The 22313-nt window shown below is 60.1% G+C and overlaps 1 protein-coding gene across 1 annotated transcript; it reads left to right on the top strand.

The window, feature by feature from the left end:
• Positions 1-8160: 8160 nt before the first annotated feature.
• On the top strand, positions 8161-18677 carry SREBF1 (sterol regulatory element binding transcription factor 1). Its single transcript, XM_061346443.1, has 19 exons — positions 8161-8405; positions 10537-10881; positions 10988-11148; positions 11224-11364; positions 11435-11653; positions 11742-11856; positions 11941-12140; positions 12399-12606; positions 13327-13511; positions 14116-14377; positions 15001-15167; positions 15279-15447; positions 15522-15630; positions 15706-15815; positions 15910-16042; positions 16192-16354; positions 17433-17618; positions 17711-17822; positions 18380-18677. The coding sequence occupies exons 1-19, from the start codon at positions 8300-8302 to the stop codon at positions 18601-18603; spliced, it is 3315 nt and encodes a 1104-aa protein (XP_061202427.1). The 5' UTR covers positions 8161-8299; the 3' UTR covers positions 18604-18677.
• Positions 18678-22313: the final 3636 nt, after the last annotated feature.

The following is a 22313-nucleotide window of genomic DNA, read 5'->3' as shown; positions in this document are numbered from 1 at the left end:
TTTCGTGTCGGATTCGACAGCAAGGAACAACTGTTCCCCCTTTCAACATGTGCTTCTCAAGTGAAAATCCTCTACTCTCCCACTCACACATCCCTTGGTACCATATGGTGGTCGCTTTCCCCCACTTTGTATGGTGCTTCGTATTCTCAATCTCACAGGGTGTATTTTTGCCCCCCCCCCACTCCCCCCTTGTGTTTTATCTGGGCTTGCTCTAATTTGAAAGCAGTCTGTTGGCCACGTCCAGGAGCTCTGGCAGTGGGTGAGGATGAGAAACCCAGCTAAAGGGATGCTGGAAGGTCGGTGCGTGAAGCAGTTTGCTCTTTGGGAGGGCATGCTCACAGGAGGGCTTTTTCCTACTGTGTTTGCCTTTTAGAATAGCCAGGTTGGGTTTGTCCTTACCTTCAGTTCCTCCTTCAGTGACTGTAGGACTGTCTCAGCCACTGTAAATAACATCCCTGCAGATGGAAGGGACTTGTTCATGGACTTGGGGGTGAACTGAGAGAGGTTCCTGCATTCCCTGCCGTGCCTGCTAGGATAGACATGCTGGGTCTTGGTGGTAGGTATGAGACAAAGAGACAAACCTCATAGAAGCCTGTAGGAAAACACTGAGGAGATGGTGACCATGGAGGGATTGCCTGTGCCTGCCTGTGCTGGAGGTGAAACTCCTCATCTCCTTCTGGGTTTGGGCCTGAGAAGGTGCTGGATGATTGTGGCCACGTTGCTTGCATTGGAATGCCTTTTGATACCTCTGCTCCTTTATTAACTCCCAGCTCCTGTGGGGCTGCAGTCTCCTTCCTCCTTGTGCAAACAAGCTTATTCCCTCGCTTTGCCAGAGGCATGGCTGAGAGTGCTGCTCTTCCCTGCACTGCCAGAAGGCATTCCAGCGTGTGTGTGCCTGCCTTGCTGGGCTGACAGGCAGAGCTGGAGCAGGCAGCTCCAGCCCTCGCTGCGTCCCCCCAGCATGTTCCTTGGTAGGAAGCCAGTGGTGCAGGATGGCAGGATCAAAGGGAGATGGCAGGGGAGAGGCACTTTATCAGATGAACACTTGTGCAGGCAGCAGTGCTCCAGCCCCCCTCTTCCTCAGGGCACTCGTGGTGGGCAACCAGCCACTGTGTCCGGGCTCAGCGTGCCTGAGCTTCCCGGGATGCTGATGTGTGCTGAGCTCTCTCGGAAGCTGTCCTGCACCCAGAAGCTGTGCTATAAACAGCTGAGGTGAACGTGATAGAAGCTGTTATCAGAGCATAGTTATTCCAGCTCATGTTCCCCAGGGTACAGCACGCTTTGGTGGGCTGTGACACATAAAACCTCTTACCCAAGGGCCTGGCTGCAGCACTGAGGTCACATTAACCTTTGGTGGGAAGGGTTTGATGCAGGATTCCCAGGTTGTCCCAGGTCAGATGCCGCTCTCTGCTGTCCCTGCTTGTCTCTCCTCCCTCCTGCCCTGCTTGCATCCTCTTCCAGGATCCCTCTGTATGTAGCCACCCCCAGCACTAACTTAGCACTGCTCCATAGCTCCCTGTGCAGAACATAGCATGGCTTGCAAGTGGATGGGGGGAAAATCAGCGTGAGGATGGAGACAGCTTAGGGATCAAGCTGCCTCTTCTCCCCACTTGCTGGCCCTCTCCCTTCCACGTTTCTCCCTGTTTCATCCTCTCCATGGCTAATGGAAAGCACCAGGACTGCCTGCCTTGATAGCACCCATGTGCTGCTGTGGAACTGCCCTCGCTGTGTAACACCAGCTGAGCCCAATGCTCAGACACTGCCTGCCAGCTCCTGCCTTGCTGTGACACGTCCGATGTGGCCACAAGCTTCTGTTGCGATGCTGATCTGGTTCCAGGCTGTGTCTGGTGCTTGCCTGAGCTCTGTTACCAGCGCAGGATGAACTGGTGCCGTTCCTGTCGGTGCAGAAAGCTCTGTGGGCGTTTTAAGTGCGTATTTTCTCTTCTAAATCCTTGAAACACATTGACCCTGTAAATGGCCACATCAGGTGATCCTAAGCATGTTAATCCAGCTTCCCTGCCAAGCCGGAGGAGATAATCGCATTGCTCAGGCTTGGGGACATTGTCAGATGATGCTGAGTGGCAAGGATGTCACCGGTGCTGTCACCGAGCCCCCTGCAGAGCCCCACTGCTGCGGATTTGCTGGCTCTGCTGTCCCCTCCCCTAAGCAGAAAGGGATGGGGAGGTGTGTGCTGTTCATGCTGCTGCTTGCTGTCGCACTCAACCTGAACTGGGACTTCAGGTTCTTGTTTTAGAGGGATTCCGGTCCCTTTTGGAGCTGTCAAGGGGCTGCTCCCTCCCATTGGGGTGGAAAAGAGGTGAACTAAGAAGAAGGGACATGGGGAGCGTGTGTTGGTCCCCACTGACGCTCTGCATCATCCATAGGGAACCAGGGCCCTGTTTGCAGGGGGTGGTGGGGACAAGCAGTGGCTTTGCTGGAAGTGGGGCAGCCCTCAGGAGATGCCATCCCTGGGAGCTGTGTGCTCAGCCTGGGGCAATGGCTCAAGGTCGTTTTGGTGATGCCCTTATGGGTCTGGTATATTTGGAGCCTGGCTCACAGGGGCTGAGCACATCAGGGCTGGTAGGGGCCGCAGTGTGCAGCAGAACGGATAGCTGAGCCCAAACCTTCTTTACTAGAGCTTCCCTAATGTCCTGTATCAGGATCTCCCATCTTCCCCATCCTCCTGTGGTCTGCAGTGAACCTGAGCGGTGGAAGCTGCGTGAGGAAAAGGGAAGGGGGTTTTCACTTCAGAGACCAAGCTCTTGATTCATTCTTCCTTTTGCTTTCACTCCAAGCGCTTCCTCTGTGCGAGTGGGCAGAGGACTCGTGTGGCTCTGATGCTTATGAGAAGAGGGATGGAGCCACAGCCTGATCCATAAGGGAGAGCATCCCAGTGCTTTCTAGGCACAGCTTGACACTCAATGACACTAAATTATTACTGGGGTCCTTTGTAAGTTCTAATCCTCCCTCCTCCTAGCTCCACGTATTTATTTTGTCGATATATTTTCTTTTTCCAGTGTGTTTTTTAACCTCTTCTGTTAACCCTTCGTGTGCTGAGATGTAAGAAATCAATGGTTTCTATTTAAATACATCCTTTGGGGCGGGTTTTTAATCGTTACGTGTAGATTTCAGCTGCCTCCTTGGCAGGTGTGATAGATAACCATGTTCTGTACAGATGTGTTCAGCGTGTAGGTAAGGCTCATAGGAGAACTGCTCATAACAACGGAGCACGGTGTCTCTTAAAGGGAACAGCATTAATGCAGAGACTGGTCCTTAACTGGGACCCTCTGGTAGCCTCCACCATACCTTTCCCCTTCGGATGATCACAGCCTCCATGTCTGAAACAGGCTGGTCGAGCCAGCTCTGCCATTCCCACACTCCAGCCTGCAGATGGATTTTAATGGGGGTTTCCATTCGTTTGCCTTCTCTTTCATGGGATACAAATGGTTGTGCCCCCTTTTAAATGGAGGACTCGGCAGAGCTGGCTGCGGTGGCGAGATGTTTCCCTCCAGTGGTGGAAGAACAGATCCAGGCCGTGGTGTCAGCCCTGAGGCCGGGGTGATGGGCCCCATAAGCAAGCTGTGATGGAGGTGGGCCCCGGCCAACAGAGCCTGTGCCTTCTCCTCTGTATTCACTGTTCTCCTACTGTCCCCCATGAGGAGAGGCCATGCAGGCTGGGAGAGCAAACAGGAGTGCTTCCAACAGCTTGTTCATGCAGTGAGTTGTCAGCTTGTGGGCTCGCAGTGGAGTGGGAACTGCTGGTGCTATCTGCATCCAGCTCAGTCACTGTTCACCTCCTCAGCGCCAACCACACGCCTGGAGGAGCCCACCCTGGAAAAACCCAGCTCAGGAACAGTCATTTTAATGGAAATGATGAAGCAGGCAACCAGTGAGTGGAGTTAGAGCTGCCTTGGAGCTCACCCTGCAGCTGCTGGGGAGGGCACCCAGCCCCGCAGCCCAGCAGAGGAGGTAGGAGCCCCGCTTCCCAAGCACCCAGCGGTGATGCTGGTACCCATCCACTCATCCCACCGCATCCCTCCACGCCCCAGGCACTGGTAGCAGGTTCTTGCTCCATCAGTGGTGCTGGTTCTCTTTAGCCCATGGCAAACCCTACAGCAAACTGCCCACCCTGCTCTTGTGTTCTTATGAGTACGAGCTCCTTATTCTGTCCATGGTTATCATGAGCTGTCGTTAACCCTCCAGATGTAACCTGTGTCATAGCTTCTCTGTATATTACAGCTGTAGGCTTTCCAGAGAAAAGTGGATAATATTTATTTACTGAAGATACTGGATATTTTTTTGTTTGGGAATGGGATAGGGGAGGGGAAAATAACTGTTTAAAGAGATTGTAAAGGGAAACAAATGACAAACCCAACACTAAAACGTTGCTGTATTCACGTAGCAAGTGTTGCCGTTAAGGACGATACAACTGTATTAATCTGCCATTGTTTAACTTGCTCCAGAAATCATCTCTACTTTGGTTCCTGCATGTGAGCTACTCCAATAAATACACTACTGGTGTGACTGGGAGGATGGTGTCCCTCTGTCTCTCACATCGCGGTGTCTCGCTCTGCTTCACTGCCCAGCCTGGACCACACAAGGGATGAGCAAGGTGGGAGATGCACATGGTCTGTAGCTGCTGTTGGGTGAGGCTGCACCTCGAATGCTGTGTTCAGTTCTGCACCCTTCACTACAAGAGACATTGAGGGGCTGGAGCGGGGCCAGAGAAGGGCAATGGAGCTGGTGCAGGGCCTGGAGCACAAGTGTGATGGGGAATGGCCCAGGGACCTGGGGGGTTCAGTCTGGAGAAGGCTCAGGGGGGACCTGATGGCTGTCACTTGCCCATCTCACAGGGCTTGATAGTCCTGGGAGTGTAACTTCAGTTCCCCATCCCTGGTGACCTAGAAAGCGACGGGTAAGGAGCTGTTGTGCACTGCAATGCAGGTGATGTTCCCAGCCCATGCCACATGCGACTCCCTGACTCATCCACCAGGAATTCGTTCCAGCATCTTCACTTCGGGCTGTCACTTTGATGGGCGCAGGAGGAGGAGGAAGAGCAGCCGGTTAGGAACCCAGAACAAGTGATAACAGCATCACTTCAGCCAGCACCGAACCCGTTTGGTCTCTGTCGTGCACCAAAACTTCATGGCCTCTGGTTTAAAGCTGCTGTGGGGATGGGGTGTGTGTGCAGCAGCTTGAAAGATGGGTTCCTCCTCCTTGTAGCTGCAGATTAGCATGTGTTCAATCCAGCTCTGCCCCAGCTTGTTTGCCATGGTGCTGATCATGTGCCTGGCTCCCTGTTGGGTGGATTTGGGTTGGTTCATGGCTCTGTTGGGAAGGGAGCAGAATCACACACAAAGCACTGGGTCCTCAGCTCCCAGTGCTGTGCAGGGAGAGCAGGGCCTGCCCCACAGCTACGCATCCCTCTAACCCCAAACTCCAACAGGAGCCAAAGGGGGTGCAAAGGGAAGAGTAAGAGCAGGACAAGAACATGGGGATGTTTCACACTGATGCCACCAGACCCCCCTCAAACTGAGCATGGGGCACGTACGTGTGCCTCACACAGGGTGTGCATTGCTGCTTTTCACTGTCAGGGGCCAGGTTTGCATCCCGGTGCCAATGGGAAGTGATCCCAGGTGAATGCACCTCCGGGTAAATGAACCCCAAGCGATGGCTGTGCAGCATCCGGAGCCTGGCTCCGTGTTTACCCAAGCCACAGCTCAGGAAGGGGCAGTTGGCAGAGCAGTTACAGGCAGCGAAGGAGAGAAGAGGCTTTCAATCTGTTTACAACCCGGATTAATGATTAACGCCGGGCTCTGCTGTAGCAAAACGCCTGGAGCATGAGGGATGCGAGGGCTGGAGCAAACCCCTCGGGGCTGGACACAGGCATTAGGGGAGCAGGATGCGGGATGCCCCATGCAGGTGCCTGGGGATGCAGCTGAAGCACAGCAGGGCAGCGATGATGCTCCGTGCTGCCGATGCGCCCAACGCAGCTCCCCGAGCCCATCGCCCAGATCCCATCCATCTCATGGCCGTTGTTTTCCCGTCTCATCCCTGCGGTTTCCTCCCAGGAAAAGCTTCCCAACGACTCCGGAGCAACCACGTGGCCCCGCTGCCATCCCCGCAGGACCCACATGATGTAATCCCGGGCGCTGAGCCGTGATGCAGGATCACTCCACTCCGGGCCGCCGCGCCTATTGGCTGCGCGGGCCTGGTCCTACAGGCGGGGTTTTCCCTACCCCGCAACCACGGGGAGCCCCACCCCGCCTGCATCCAGCGCCCTCCAAACGCACCCGCCCCGTCCCGGCGGCTCCATTCCTCCCCGTGCAGCGAGGATGCTGCTGTGGTCCCATGGAGCTGGGGGGAAACCGAACCAAGAGCGCTCCAGGGGTGCAAGGGATGCTCTGGCTCACGGGGTGCAGGGATGGGGCACTGCAAAGTGTGAAGATAGAGCTATGTTTGTGCGTGCTGTTCCTTACCCCAGTCCGTGTCTCCATAGGGAAAGCTGTGTCCTGGGTGTTGTGTGGGCTGTTAAAGCTGTGTGACCCCCATGTTGGTGCTGCTCTAAAGCCTTGTAGGGGCACATCACATCCATAACCCCTTCCCTGTCCTCCTGCAGTGCGCACAGCAAGGGAAACCTCCACCCCGTGAGCCTGGTGACCTCAATAGGAACGTGGGGGGCAGCACAGAGCCCCCCTGCTCACCCCATGGCAGACTCTGAGTCTCTCCAGGGCTTTTCTATGGGTGAGAGATGTCCTCACCACTGCCAACGCTCTGTGTGTGGGTACCGCTGCCCCTGCCATCAGCATGGAGCTGAGCCAGGGCTCCTGGGCTCGTCCCCAGCTCGGGCACAAGTGAATGACCCAGCCTGAGGAGGCTCCAGCAGGGTGAGGGTGCAGATGGGGCCGGCTGGGCTCTGAACCCACAGCTCTGCCACATGGGTACACATGGGGTGCTCGGTGTGGTCTCCAGTGAGCCCCATTGCACTGGGGTATCCCCGTATTGCATGGGGTGCCCGCTGTGCTGACACATGGAAGGCAATGATGGAAGCCAATAGGATCATAGGATAGTTTGGGTTGGAAAGGGCTTTATGATGATCCAGTTCCAGCCCCCATGGTTATGGTGCCGCCAGGTTTAATGAAGCCACAGGTAACCTCAGATCCATAAAACATGAGGGGAGGGCAATCCTCCAGGGGGACACAGCATGGGCTTACCCTGAGACCCCCAAACTGAGCCCTACCACCCATGGGCAGCCATGGAGCTGATCCCAATGGCACCAGTGGTTTTCCTGCTTCTCACAGGGCAGCATCACCCCTTCAGCATCCCCTAACCAAGGCGATGGGAGCTTCTCCCACCCAGGGCCATGCCGCTGTAGGGCAGCGGTGCTGAGGACCCCACACCGGTGGGGGGAGGCAGGCATCCACAGCAGCCTCAAGAGGTGATGGAGTGGTCCAGGCTCACCTCAGCCTGTGGCCTCCATAAGGTGCTGAGGGCTCCTGCAGCCACTGCCACCACCTTTTCCTCCCCATGAGCCCTCCTGCCTGCTCCCACACGTGCCCCCAGTCAGGGCTAAGCTGTATTTAACGCCCAGCCCTGGTGTTTGGTGTTTGCCCTGTTTGGGGGATGCAGCCTCACTGCCTGCCCTGGCCATAGAATCAGGGAATGGTTTGGGTTGGAAGGGATCTTAAAGCTCATCCAGCTCCAAGCAGGGACCCGTTCCACTGGAGCAGCTTGCTCCAAGCCCCTGTGTCCAACCTGGCCTTGAGCACTGCCAGGGATGGGGCAGCCACAGCTTCTCTGGGCACCCTGTGCCAGCGCCTCAGCACCCTCACAGGGAAGAGCTTCTGCCTAAGAGCTCAGCTCAGTCTCCCCTCGGGCAGGTTCAAGCCATTCCCCTTGGCCTGTCCCTACAGGCCCTTGTCCCAAGCCCCTCTCCAGGTTCCTGCAGCCCCTTTAGGCACTGGAGCTGCTCTAAGGTCTCCCCTTCAGGAGCCTTCTCCCCTCCAGGCTGACCCAGCCCAGCTCCTCTCAGCATCCCCGTGCTCTCCATCCCGGTGCTACCGGAGGTCCCGGTGCAGGGAAGCGGAGCGGGGCGGGGCGGGCTTCGGCTGCGGATCCGCCTCCCCCCCCCGCTCCCTCCCTCCCTCCCTCCCCGCTCCCCTCCCTCCCCCGCCGCTCTCAGCCCTGGGCACGGTTCGCAACTTGGCGGCTCGTCCCCTTCCTGCCTCTCCCGGGCCATGGCCGTGGCGGGCGGGCGGCCCCGCCGCTCCTAGAGCCGCTGCCGGGAGCCGCCGCCGGGATGAGCGCGCTCGCCTTCGACGACGCGGCCCTGGAGGGGCTGGCTCCGTCCCTCGGCCTCTCCGGGGCCAGCGACATCGACACGGCCCTGCTCAGCGACATCGACGGTGAGCGCCGGGAGCGGGGCTCGGTGCGGTACCGGGGGATGCTCAAACAGCGGAGGTCGGGACCGGGCTCTTTGGGGGGGGGACGGGGCTCGGTGCACGGTCATAGAACCGGTTACCGGGGACATGACCTCGGGAGCGGTGTCAGCGCACAACAGGGGCTCGGTGCTATGGGCGGTGCGGTACCGGGGATGGAGGTAGCGGGCTGGGTGCATTGGGATACAAACGGGTTGGGTACCGGGCCCGGTGTATGGGGAGGGAAACGCGGCATCAATGTAAGGGATAATGAGGGAGAAGCGGGATCCCAATGGGAACCGGAGGGGTTCAGGACACCGGGATCCCCAAAGCTGAAGGTACCGGTATCGGGACAGTCCCGACGGGTCGTCCCCCCCCTCCCATACGGTCTCAGCATCGTGTCGCGTATAACCCCGCCCCCTCCATGACGTCACCGGCGGGGTTACTCGCGGTCATTCCCTCCAGGTTTTCCCTGAGCCATCCAACCGGGATGGGGTGAAGGGAAGAGGAGGCGGGGAGGGAAAGGGGGAGCTCTATACCGCGTTCCATGGAGCATCTTAGGGACTGGGAACCATTAGAACCCATCTCCTGCCTGGATGGGAGCAGTGGGATGGGGATGCTGGTGGGGAGCGGGTCCCCATCATCATGGCAATGAGGTGTAAGGGGTGCTGGGTGCAATATTAACGTGATTTTAGGCCAAATTTGGGGTGTTTTGGCCTATGGCCAGCCCTGAGCTTGCCTCGATGCATGCTCCACCGGCTCTGCCGGTCCGTGCCGAATGGCACGGACCGGCAGAGCCGGTGGAGCATGCATCGAGATGGGCACGGTGCTGTCCAAGCTCTCCCCCTCCTGCCCCATTATGGGGTCTCCAGGATCCCGGATGGACGTGGATGCTCATCCCGATGCCAATGGGATCACGTCTGCTTTTGGCATGGACAGGGAAGGGTGGGAATTGCACCACGCTTCACCCACATGGCTTGACCCCTGTCTGAGCCATGGGTGGCCATGGGTCATCCCAGTGTGATATTGCAGGACCCACAGCATATAATAGGTGCTGGGTGTTTAGAAGGGGGATACAGGATGGAGCACCCACTCTCTGCACCCCAATTCTTTTCCCCTGGACCATGGGGCAGCTTGAATGGGAAGGAAACACCCCAGTGCCATGGATGGATGTGTTTTAGGGGTGAAACGGGGCTCCTTATGGGGTATCTCCTTATGGGGTACCCCCCCTGCTTGCTGAGCACCATGCACAGAGCATCCCCTCGCAGCAGCGGGATGCAGGATGAAGGAGTTAACGGAGCCTGACCCCGAGTAACCGGAGCGGGTGCCCCGCGGCCGGGCTCACCTCGGCGCGGCCCCGGGGCTGTCTGGGGGGGGGGGGAAAGGGGGGGGGGGTGCGACGACGGGCGGCGATTGGTGGAGTCGCATCACCCCATGGCCGGCCCCGCTGCCGAGCACAGGGAGGAGGAGAGGGCTCCCGGTGCCTCATTGCGGGGCTGGGACCTCTTGCTGGGTACCAGTACCTTAGAGGTACCCCCCCATCGCCATCCTCGCCCTCTTCCCCATTGGGCTGTGGATGCCCTCGGGGTGATGATGCTCTGTGGTGGGGTGCACCGTAGGGTACCACGGGGGATGCTTCGGTGGGAGCATCCCGGGACACCCCAATGTGTGGATGCTGGGGGGGGTGGATGGGGGCACACCACTGAACACTGTGCACCCCCCAAGGATGTTTAACCTCACACTTACCCTGCTTGGAGGTGCCATGGGCAGGCACAGGGGTCTGGTGCATCCCGGGTGCCCCAGCACCCGTTCCCTTTCCCACAGGGCTGTTCTCAGTATGGGATGGCACAAACCCATCTCTGCCCCGCTCCAACAATGGAAGCAGGCTGAGATCCACCCTGGCACCCCCAGATGGGTTGGAAAGCTCTGGTTTACTGGTGGCCATTGGATGCTCCGTGCCTCAGTTTCCCCACTGGGGAGGCTGCACGGCGCAGGGCACAGCAGATCCCTCAGGGAATTCTGCCTCTGGATAATGGGAACCCATCCCCACCGTGCTGGGCTGGGGACCCCTTTGGGGTGCGGGTGCATTGACAGCATTGGGGGGGGGGGTGTTTTGCAGACATGCTCCAGCTCATCAACGCGCCCGACACCGACTTCCCGGGGCTCTTTGACTCCTCATTCGGGGTCCCCGATGGCGCCGTGTCCCCAGGGCTGCCGCCCACCCCGGGCACCCTCAGCACCTTCCTGCCTCCCACCAACGCTCCCCCCACCACCGGCACCGTGTACCCGGGGCCCCCCGGGATGGTTCCGTTCCCCCCGCAGCCCCCGGCCCCGGGTGTGAAGGAGGAGCCGGTACCCAGCAGCCAGCCTGGTGTGATGCTGACCCCCGGCTTCATCCCCACATCCAGCAGCCAGTTCAGCCCCCAGCCCGTGGTGGGCTACCAGGGCCAGCACGGCTTCTCTGGTGAGGATGTAATGAGGGGTGCACGGGGGGGTTTGTTATAGGGGGCTCTTGCTGGAGGGCTGGGATGATGTGGGTCCGGTAACGCTGTGCTCTGCTCTGTGCGCAGCCGTGCAGCCCGGGGCTGTGGGGCAGACCCTGTCCAGCCCCCCCCTGCCCACCCCACAGCCTGGCCAGCCCCTGGCAGTGCAGAACGTGGCAGCCCAGCAGCTCCTGCCCCCCGCTGCCCCCACGGCCCAGCCCGTCTCACCCCACATCCAACCGGTGCCGGTAAGCACAGGGATAAGGATGGGGGGGGTCCCGTTGGCCTCCCCCAGCCCCACTGATCTCCCCATTGCCCCTCAGGTCCTGCTGCAGCCCCATTTCATCAAGGCTGACTCCCTGCTGCTGACGGCCGTCAAGACGGATGCTGGCAGTGCCAAGACCTCCACCATCACCTCCTTGGCCACCAGCGCCAGCGGCTCCGCTGCCCCGCTGCAGGTGCCGGTAGGTCCCGCCATTGGGGATCTCTGGGATGCTCCGGGACCAGCACTGACGTTATCCCGCATCCCCATAGGCGCTGGTGAGCGGAGGGACCATCCTGGCCACGGTGCCGCTGGTGGTGGACACGGAGAAGCTGCCCATCAACCGTCTGGCCCCGAGCGGGAAGGCGGCGCCGGTGCCGAGCCGGGGGGAGAAGCGGACGGCGCACAACGCCATCGAGAAGCGGTACCGCTCCTCCATCAACGACAAGATCGTGGAGCTCAAGGACCTGGTGGTGGGCACCGAGGCCAAGGTGGGAGCTCAGGGATGGGTGGGATAAGGGGTGGGTGAAGGGGGTTCTTCACCCGGTGCTGTTCCGAGCCATCCCTTCCCGTCAACAGCTCAATAAGTCAGCGATCCTGAGGAAGGCCATTGAGTACATCCGCTTCCTGCAGCAGAACAACCAGAAGCTGAAGCAGGAGAACCTGGCCCTCAAGATGGCCATGCAGAAGAACAGTGAGCTGATGGGAAGGTCCTGGGGGGGGGGGAGGCTGAGCTGTATCCCCCCCATCACCTCTCATCTCGCTCCGCTCCCCGCAGGGTCCCTCAAGGAGCTGGTGTCCTCCTGCAGCGGGGGGGCCAAGGCGGAGGCCCCCATGGAGGTGGTGAAGGCGGAGGTGATGGAGATGCTGACGCCGCCGCCATCGGATGCGGGCTCCCCCAACCACAGCAGCAGCAGCACCAGCAGCAGCAGCAGCAGCGACTCGGAGCCCGAGAGTCCCCTCTGCAACCATGGCAAGGTACAGGAGGGGGGGATCCCTGCATCCAACGTGGATCCCACCAGGGATGCCAAGAGCCAAGTGAACCGGATGGGGGAAAGGAGCCGAGAGCCTGGCTCTTGCTCTATGAGGCTGCTTCTCGCCCCGTTTTGGCCCAGAGGATGCTTTATGGGGTGCATTCATGTTGCACCCGAGCCCCATGCCCATCCCTCGCGCTCTGTACCCCCAAATGCACCCTGCACCCCATGCCCTGGGCTCACAGCAGCTCTGCCCATGCAGGTGAAGCAGGAGCAGCCCCCCCCCTCGCCCAGCAGCCAGGGCATGCTGGACCGGTCCCGCATGGCCCTCTGCGCCTTCGTGTTCCTCTGCCTCTCCTTCAACCCCCTGGCATCCCTCCTGCGGGGCTCGGGGGGGGGCCCGGCCCCTGTGAGGAGCCCGGGGACCGCTGGATCCAGCAGGAGCATCATGGCTGAGTCGGATGCTGTGGGTGAGTGCTGCAATGGGAGCTCATGGGGCGGAGGACATGGGGATGGGGGCTCTTGGGGTGGCAGGGTGGGCATGGGGTAAAGAGCTTTGGGATGGAGGCTGTTGGGGTGGCAGGGTGGGCATGGGGTAAAGAGCTTTGGGATGGAGGCTGTTGGGGTGGAGGCTGTTGGGATGGCAGGGTGGGCATGGGGTGAAGAGCCTTGGGATGGAGGCTGTTGGGATGGCAGGGTGGGCATGGGGTAAAGAGCTTTGGGATGGAGGCTGTTGGGATGGAGGCTGTTGGGATGACAGGGTGGGCATGGGGTTAAGAGCTTTCGGATGGAGGCTTTTGGGGTGGCAGGGTGGGCATGGGGTGAAGAGCTTTGGGATGGAGGCTGTTGGGGTGAACATCATTGGGGAGCTGGAGGCTACTTGGGTTGAAGTGGTTAGAGTGGAGGCTGTTGCATTTGGAATGAAGGCCACTGAGATAGAGACCAGTGGAGTGGGTATGGGATGAAGGCCATCAGTAGGGGGTCTTGGGGTAGGTCCGAGATGGGAGGTGATTGGGATGGAGGATGCTGAGCTGGCCACAAGGCAGAAGCCATTGGGTGGAGGCTGTTGGGGTGGACACCATCAGCATGGAGCCCCTTGGGGTGACATTGGGATGAACAGAGACCCATTGGTGGGCACGGGGTGGAGGGCACCGGGATGGCGACCTAGCACTGACCCCATCCGCACACAGAGGAGCCGTGGGGCTGGTCACAGTGGCTGTGGCCCACGCTGGCCTTCTGGGCACTGAACGCGGCGCTGGTGCTGGGGGCCGTGGTGCGGCTCTTTGTATGCGGGGAGCCGGTCACCCGGCCCCACTCCGAGCCCTCCATCCTCTTCTGGCGCCACCGCCGCCAGGCTGACCTCGACCTCGACAGGGTAAGCCCCGCCCCTCGGGGCCACGCCCACCACGCCCACTCCCCTCTGTGTTAGCCCCGCCCCTTCTCCCATTAGCCCCACCCACTCGCTCTAAGCACAGCCAATCAGGTCACACCCTGACACCACCAGTAGCCCCGCCCAGCCGCCCCCTCTGGCTCTGACTCCGCCCACTTCTCACCCCTTGCTGCCCGCCATTACATGAAGCTCCACCCCTGATCTAGTCCGCCCACCCACTCTAAGCGCAGCCAATCAGGTCCCACCTGGGCACCACCAGTAGCCCCGCCCAGCCGCCCCCTCTTCTTTGACACCCTTTGCCCCTCCATCATTACATGAAGCTCCGCCCCTGATGTAGCCCCTCCCATCAGCCAATCCGCTCCCACCCTGACACAAGTAGCCCCGCCCACCTTCACATACCCCACCTCTTCCACCTGCCCACTTTTCACACCTATCTCCAACACCATGCGAAGCCCCGCCCCCTGCGATGAGCCCCACTCTCAGCCCAGCCAATCCGCTCCCACCGTGACCCCATATCCCCGCCCCTTTCCCCCCACGCTGCCCTATAGCCCCGCAGCACCCATTCACCCCCCGTCCCCCCATGGTGCAGGGGGACTTCGCACAGGGCGCTCAGCACCTGCGCACGGCGCTGGCGGCACTGGGCCGGCCGCTGCCCGCCTCGCACGGGGACCTGGCCTGCAGCCTGCTCTGGACCCTGCTGCGCCACCTCCTGCAGCGCCTCTGGGTGGGCCGGTGGCTGGCTGCCCGCGCCGGGGGGCTGCGCCCGGACCCCCCTCCGCCCGCACATGTCCGGCAGAGCGCCCGCGACGCCGCCATGGCGTACCACCGCCTGCACCAGCTGCACCTCGCCGGTACGGGGATGCACGGCAAGGGATGGGGCTGGGGGGCCTGGCCCCTCTGCTCTGAGATCGGGAGACCTCACTTGGGTGCGGTTATGGGGTCCTCAACATAAAAAGGACATGGATCTGTTGGGACAAGTCCAGAGGAGGCCATGGGGATGCTCAGGGGCTGGAGCACCTCCTGTATGGAGACAGGCTGAGAAAGTTGGGGCTGTTCAGCCTGGAGAAGAGAAGGCTGCGTGGAGACCTCAGAGCAGCTTCCAGTATCTGAAGGGGGCTATAGGGATGCTGGGGAGGGACTCTTCATTAGGGACTGTAGTGACAGGACAAGGGGTAACAGGTTAAAACTGAAACAGGGGAAGTTTAGATTGGATACAAGGAGGAAGTTCCTTACTGTGAGGGTGGTGAGGCACTGGAATGGGTTGCCCAGGGAGGTTGTGAATGCTCCATCCCTGGCGGTGTTCAAGGCCAGGTTGGACAGAGCCTTGGGTGCCATGGTTTAGTGTGAGGTGTCCCTGCCCATGGCAGGGGGTTGGAACTGGATGACCTTAAGGTCCTTTCCAACCCAAACCATTCTATGATTCTATGCTCCCATCCCACCTGCACCCCACTGACCCCATACCCCATTCCCACAGGGAAGCAGGCGGGGGGGCACCTCCTGGCCATCAACCTGGCTCTGAGCGCTGTCAACCTGGCTGAGTGCGCCGGGGATGCCGTATCCGTGGCGGCCCTGGCCGAGATCTACGTGGCGGCCGCGCTGAGGGTCAAGGCCAGCCTGCACCGCTGCTTCCACTTCTTGGCGGTGAGAGCAGGGCCGATCCCACCGCCATGGGATGGGATGGGATGGGATGGGATGGGATGGGATGGGGTCCTGTGTGTCCCATAGCACCCTGACCCCCTGCTCTCCCCGCAGCGCCCCTTCCTCTGCAGCGCCCGGCGCGTGGCTCTGTCCCACGGTGGGGCTGTGCCCCCCGCCATGCAGTGGCTCTGCCACCCCTTGGGCCACCGCTTCTTCGTGGACGGGGACTGGGCTGTTAAGGGTGTCCCAAGGGAGACCATTTACAGCTCTGCGGGTAACCCAGGTAACCCCAGCATCCCCCGAGCATCCCCGTTGTGGGGTCGCGGTACCCGCGCTCATCGCCCCTTTGTGCCGCAGTGGATCCGCTGGCGCAGGTGACCCAGCTCTTCCGGGAGCACCTCCTGGAGAAGGCTCTGTGCTGTGTGGCCATGCCCGAGCCCGGCCGCCCCGCTGCCCAGGGAGAGGGGTGAGTGCTGGGATGGGCATCCCGCTCCCTGCGCCCTCCATGGGGCCAGCCCCACTGATGGCCGCTGTCCCACAGGCGCTTCTCCGATGCCCTCGAGTACCTCCAGCTCCTCAATGGATGCTCCAACGTCAGCGGCGCATCCGGCCCCGCTCCCTCCATCAGCTCCGGCCTGGCCGCTGTCACAGGTAAAGGCTGGTGTGTCCCCCTCATGGGGGCGATACATGAAGGGGGCCACCAGAGAGGTGGACACCCCTCTCCTGTGTCCTTCCCGCCCCGCAGGCACCGACCCCGTGTCCAAGTGGTGGGCATCCCTCATCGGCACCATCATTCACTGGCTGCGGGGGGATGAGGAGGGGGCCGAGCGCCTGTACCCACTGGTGGAGACCATGCCCCGGGCACTGCAGAGCTCAGAGTGAGTGCGGGGGGGACAGGATGCAGGCAGCGCATCGCACCCCTCCCATCCCCTATGGGCTGGCAATGCACCCTGCAGAGGGGCACAGCCATGCCCAGTGCAAGACCCACGCTCACTGTGTCCCCCCCACCCCATCACCTCCCTTGCAGTAAACCCCTGCCCCGCGCTGCCCTGCACTCCTTCCGCGCCGTCCGGGCCATGCTGAGCAAGCAGGATGGGAGCCAGCCCAGCCTGAGCCACTGCGAGAAGGCCAGCGGCTGCCTGCGGGAGAGCCTGGAGCTGGGCACCCCCCCCAAGGCCACCATTGACAAGGTGAGCTGGGGTTTGGAGGGGGGGGGGTGTTGGAGAAGGTGGCACCCACCCTGGGGAGCCCCCGGCCCTTGCGGGAGGTGCCCCCGGCCCTCGCAGGGGTGCATTGTAGTTGCATTGCATGTGTCAGACTGGGAGTGCAATGCCCCTGCCATGCAGCCCGGCGGCGGCTCCGCGCAGCAGCGCCTGCCCGCAGGGACCTCAGCATCCGTCCATGCTCCGTCCGTCCCTTCAGCCGTCCATCAGCCGTCCATCCCTTCATCCCTTCCTCCATCCCTCCATCCTTCCATCCATCACCCATCCATCCCTCCATCCATCCCTTTCTCCATTCCTTCATCCCTTCTTCCATCCATCTATCCATCCATTCATCCATCAATCCATCCATCCCTTCCATTCATCCCTTTCTCCATCCCTCCATCCTTCCATCCATCATCCATCCCTTCCTCCATCCATCCCTTCCTCTATCCATCCTTCCATCCATTCTTTCTTTAATCCCTTCCTCCATTCCTTCATCCCTTTCTCCATCCCTCCATCCATCCCTTTTTCCATCCCTTTTTTCATCTTTTTCCATCTCTTTTTCCATCCCTTTCTCCATCCCTTTTTCCATCCATTCCTCCATCCCTTCCTCCATCTCTCCATCCATCTATCCATCCATCCATCCATCCATCTATCCATCCATCCATCCATCCATCCATCCCTTCATCCTTTCCTCCATCCTTTCCTCAGTCTCTTCCTCCATCCATCCATCCCTTCATCCCTTCATCCCTTCCTCCATCCCTCCATCCATTCATCCATTCCTCCATCCATCCATCCATCCATCCATCTATCCATCCATCCATTCATCCATCCATCCCTTCATCCCTTCCTCCCTTCCTCCATCCCTTCCTTCATCCCTTCATCCCTCCCTCCATCCCTTCATCCCTCCCTCCATCCCTTCATTCATCCCTTCCTCCATCCACCCATCCACCCATCCATCCATCCATCCATCTCTTCCTCCCCCCCTTCCTCCATCTTTTCCTCCATCCCTGCATCCCTCCCTCCCCGCACCCCCCTGCTCACCCCTCTCCCCTCTCCACCCCAGGCAGTCCAGCTCCTGCTCTGTGACCTGCTCCTGGTGACCCGCACCAACCTGTGGCAGCAGCAGATGAGCGCCAGCCAGCAGCGCAGCTGCCTCTACCAGGCGTCCGCCCTCGAGCTCCGCGGCTTCCAGCAGGACCTCAGCAGCCTGCGGCGCCTGGCACAGACCCTGCGCCCCGCCATGCGCCGGGTGAGCCCCTCACCGCTGCTCCTGGGCTGTCCCTGCAGCCGCGGCTCCCACCTGCGCTCACCATCCCCATCCCCATCCCCATCCCCATCCAGGTGTTCCTGCACGAAGCCACCGCTCGCCTCATGGCCCGGGCCAGCCCCACGCGCACCCATCAGCTGCTGGACCGCAGCCTGCGGAGGAGAGGGGGGCAAGGCAGCAAAGCAGGTGGGGCAGTGCACTGACAGCGTGGGACACTGGGGGGGCCGGGTGGAGGAGAGGATGGAGGCCTCAGAGCAGCTTCCAGTGTCTGAAGGGGGCTACAAGGATGCTGGAGAGGGGCTCTGCATCGGGGACTGGAGCGATGGGATAAGGGGAGATGGGTTCAAACTGGAACAGGGGGGATTTAGGTTGGAGGTAAGGGAGTTCTTCCCTGTGAGGGTGCTGAGGCGCTGGCACAGGGTGCCCAGAGGAGCTGTGGCTGCCCCATCCCTGGCAGTGCTCAAGGACACAGGGGCTTGGAGCAAGCTGCTCCAGTGGAAGGTGTCCCTGCTTGGAGCTGGAGGAGCTTCAAAGTCCCTTCCAATCCCAACCCATTCCATGATTCCAGGTGGGACACAGGCTGGGACCTCACCCCCATCACCGCAGTACCAGGGTGATGGGCACGGGGTCTTCCTGCCCATAGTGATACATGGGGTGTGCGAACGGCCCCATCACCGCACCAGAGCCCCCAAGGGAAGGGTCAGTGCCTTCCCTTGGCTCTGACCCCATTCTCCCCTTCACAGCCGGAGAGCCAGAAAGCCACCCCTCCCCACGGGAGCACGCCGAGGCCCTGCTCCTTGCCTGCTGCTACCTCCCACCAGGCTTCCTGTCGGGACCGGGCCAACGGGTGGGAATGCTGGCCGAGGCCGCCCGCACGCTGGAGAAGCTGGGGGACAAACGCACCCTGCACGACTGCCAGCAGATGATCATCAAGCTGGGCAGCGGCACCACCGTCACATCGGGATAGATGGGGATGGAGCGGGGCACAGCATCCCTGCTACCCGCTGCGGGGCCGGGATGCGGGCAGGCGCGGGCCTCAGTTTCCCCCTTCTGATAGGGTTGGGGTTTTAAGGTGAACGGGGTGGGTGAGGAGGTGGGATAGGGGTGGAGGGTCCTGGTGTGGGGTACACACACAAGGGGGTACCCTGGGTGCGCTTGTGTCTGTCCCCCCCCCCCATGGCTCTGTCCTTGTCCCCAGCCCAACGTGGGTGATGGGACGTGGGGACCTCTAGTGACACTGTCGCAGTATTGCATGGCACTGGGATGCTTGGGCAGCCTGGCCCCAGTGCCACCCAGTACCCCCCAATGCCCTGACATACGGGGTGCCCATCCTCATCCCCATCTCCTGCTATCCCTTACCCGGCCCCACTGCTGCAGGGGGGGGTTTGGGGGCATCTCATTTTGCATCCATGATGGAGGGGGGGAGCAGGTAAAACCCCATGGTGGCCCCCTCCTCATTTCCCATGGTAGCTAAAAGGGGACCCCCCGCCTGTTCCTAACCCCAGCACTGACCAGTCCCCCCAGTTAGGAGCTGCCTTTAGGAGAAAGGATGTCAGGATGCAACAGGGTTCCTGGGGGGGGGAGGTTGGTAGGGCTGGCGGTACCCCCATCCCTTAGCTTCACCCCCTCTTGTACATAGACCCCCATTGCCCCCCGCCTTGCCTTTTTAAATGGTATTTTCATAGTCGGAGAGTTTTGTACAGACAAATTAAAGCTGATTATTTATACTGGTGTGTGCTGGACTGGGGGGGGGGGGGGCACTGAATTTGGGGGGCACACAGCCTGGTTGGGGCATGGGACCGATGGCTATGGGTCCAACCTTGTCCCCTGCACTGCATGGGATGGAGGGGACAAGAGTGGGAGGGATGGGGCCAGTGGGTACCAACAGCACCCAAACTCCCCTTCCTCACCCTAAGGATGCTGCAGCATCATCTCCATCCTTACAGCGCAGATGGGAGGGATGGGGCCATTGGGTACCAACAGCCCTTCCTCACCCCAAGGATGCAGCATCACCTCCATCTTTACAGCAAGGATGTGAGGGATGGGGCAAGCGGGTACCAACACCCCTATGGATGCTGCAGCATCATCTCCATCCTTACAGCGCAGATGGGAGGGATGGGGCCAGTGGGTACCAACAGCCCTTCCTCCCCCCAAAGGATGCTGCAGCATCACCTCCATCCTTACAGCAAGGATGTGAGGGATGGGGCAAGCGGGTACCAACACCCCTATGGATGCTGCAGCATCATCTCCATCCTTACAGCGCAGATGGGAGGGATGGGGCCAGTGGGTACCAACAGCCCTTCCTCACCCCAAGGATGCTGCAGCATCACCTCCATCCTTACAGCAAGGATGTGAGGGATGGGGCAAGTGGGTACCAACACCCCTATGGATGCTGCAGCATCATCTCCATCCTTACAGTGCAGATGGGAGGGATGGGGCCAGTGGGTACCAACAGCCCTTCCTCACCCCAAGGATGCTGCAGCATCACCTCCATCCTTACAGCAAGGATGTGAGGGATGGGGCAAGCGGGTACCAACACCCCTATGGATGCTGCAGCATCATCTCCATCCTTCCAGCGCGGGTGGCACGTGGGGACCAGGGGCACAGAATAGGGTGGGGGGACGACCCCATAGGATAAAGAGAGGCCACGAGCAGGGCGCCACGTACTTCCAAAACAATCGTTGTATCTTTATTGACGCTCTGAATGCAATGACCTGGTTTTTACTCTTAAGGAAAATAAACATCTTTTAGAAACAGCTTGTTACACACAATCTTCAGTGTGAAGCAATATACTAATAAGAACACTAGTCTTAACATTTACAGTCTTCATATATATTATATATATGTATATGTATACATATATATACACTATATAATGAGGCAATATATAATACACACGGTTTACCATTTTACAGTCATATGTACAAGATGTCACTAAAAATAGCCAGATTTCAGGCAACGCTGCCAGGGACACCGGGAGCTTCCTTGGGTTTTCTGCTTTAAATTCCTTCTTTTTGGTTCTTCTTCCTCTTTTTCCTTGTGTTTTTCCCTTTTTTGTGTGTCTTTCGCTCCCGTGTCCGAGGCAAAGCTGCTGAAACAACAGACATTGTGTGGCCAGCAAACCTTGAGGGTGAGGGATTGGGGTGGGAATGGAAGGGATGTGGCAGCAATGGGGGCACTGGCTCTTGAGGGGTCAGGATGAGGGGATGGATGGATGGATGGATGGATGGATGGATGGATGGATGATGGATGGATGGATGGATAGATGGATGGATGGATGATGGATGGATGGATGGATAGATGGATGGATGGATGATGGATGGATGGGGCTAGCGCTGTGCTCCCCATTGCAGGATGCTCTGCAGGTAAGGAGGGGGACCGGTGGCTCTGGTTTTAGGATGGCATTTGGGGTTGCTTCACCCTGGGTTGGGTATTTGCTACTGGGGTGGTGCAGAATGGTGGGGGGGGACATGGGCAGGGGGTGATCCCAGTGCTGGGCAGGCCCCCCAGCTCCGTTATGAAGGGAAGTGAAAGCCAAGGGAGCTGAGCAAGCCCAGAGCCAGGGTTTGCTGAGCAAGGGCTATGCAGAAGGAGGAAGCAAAAGCCTCCTCCTCCTCCTCCTATAAGAACCCTCCTGCCAGCTGGAAGCTGTTTGTACCTTGCATCAGGCTCAAACCCTGGGGTCTGCACCCAAAGCCACGGGGTTTTACACCCAGAATCTTGGGGTTCAGCACCCAGCACCTGGGGTTCTGCACAAGCAAAGGGAGCAAAGCCCAGCACCACGAGGAGATGCTGTCGACGCCAAAGCAGAGCGAGAAGGATGGTTTGGGGGGTCCCATAGAGCAGGACCAGTATCCCCATCCCATCAGTGCCAGCGCCCCATGGCGCGGGAGGGTGATGGGTGCAATGGGCCAATTGCACGAAGCGCCCATCACCCCAACACAGGGTCTGGTACCCAGGGATGGTTGGGGGCAGACAGGAGATGGAGGGAGGGAACGGGTAAAGCAGAGTGGTGTTTCAAACAGCAGGCCGTTGGTTTGTCTCTAGGTTTTTTTTGTCCTTTTTTATGGGTTTTTTGTCCTTTTTTTTGTCTTTTTTTGTCTATTTTTGACTCTTTTCCTCCGCACGTATATACAGACAGACACCGTGAGGTTTGCTGAAGGCAACATCTCAGATCAGATCAGTGTGAGATATGGGGAGCCGGGACCCACAGCGGGGCCCGGCGGCCCCACAGTAAGACAACATCGCCGGGACCCCCCCCCTTTGTACCCCCCCCATCCCTCCCCCCTGTGCAGCGATCGCGGGCCGGGGGATCCCGTTCCGGATCCCCGACAGCCAGGCCGGGTTTTGCCGGGGCCCGGCGAGGGGGAAAACCCGGCGCTGGCTCTACCCGCTCGGAACGGGCTGTGGGGGGGAACGGGGCGGCAGCGCTGCGCATGCCCGGTACGGCCCCGTATAGACCGGTACTGCCCGGTACAGCCCGGTACAGCCCCGTATAGACCGGTACGGCCCGGTGCATCCCGGTACTGCTCGGTATAGCCCAGTACAGCCCGGTACTGCGCGGTGCATCCCGGTACTGCTCGGTATAGCCCGGTACAGCCCGGTACGGCCCGGTGCATCCCGGTACTGCTCGGTATAGCCCGGTACAGCCCGGTATAGCCTGGTACGGCCCGGTAC

Source organism: Neopsephotus bourkii, unplaced genomic scaffold (assembly GCF_033783945.1).
Source record: "Neopsephotus bourkii isolate Nb327-2 ecotype Australia unplaced genomic scaffold, CSIRO-AGI_Nbou_v1 NB_39, whole genome shotgun sequence".
Taxonomy (NCBI): Eukaryota; Metazoa; Chordata; class Aves; order Psittaciformes; family Psittacidae; genus Neopsephotus; species Neopsephotus bourkii.
This window is presented reverse-complemented; position numbering and strand designations above follow the sequence as displayed.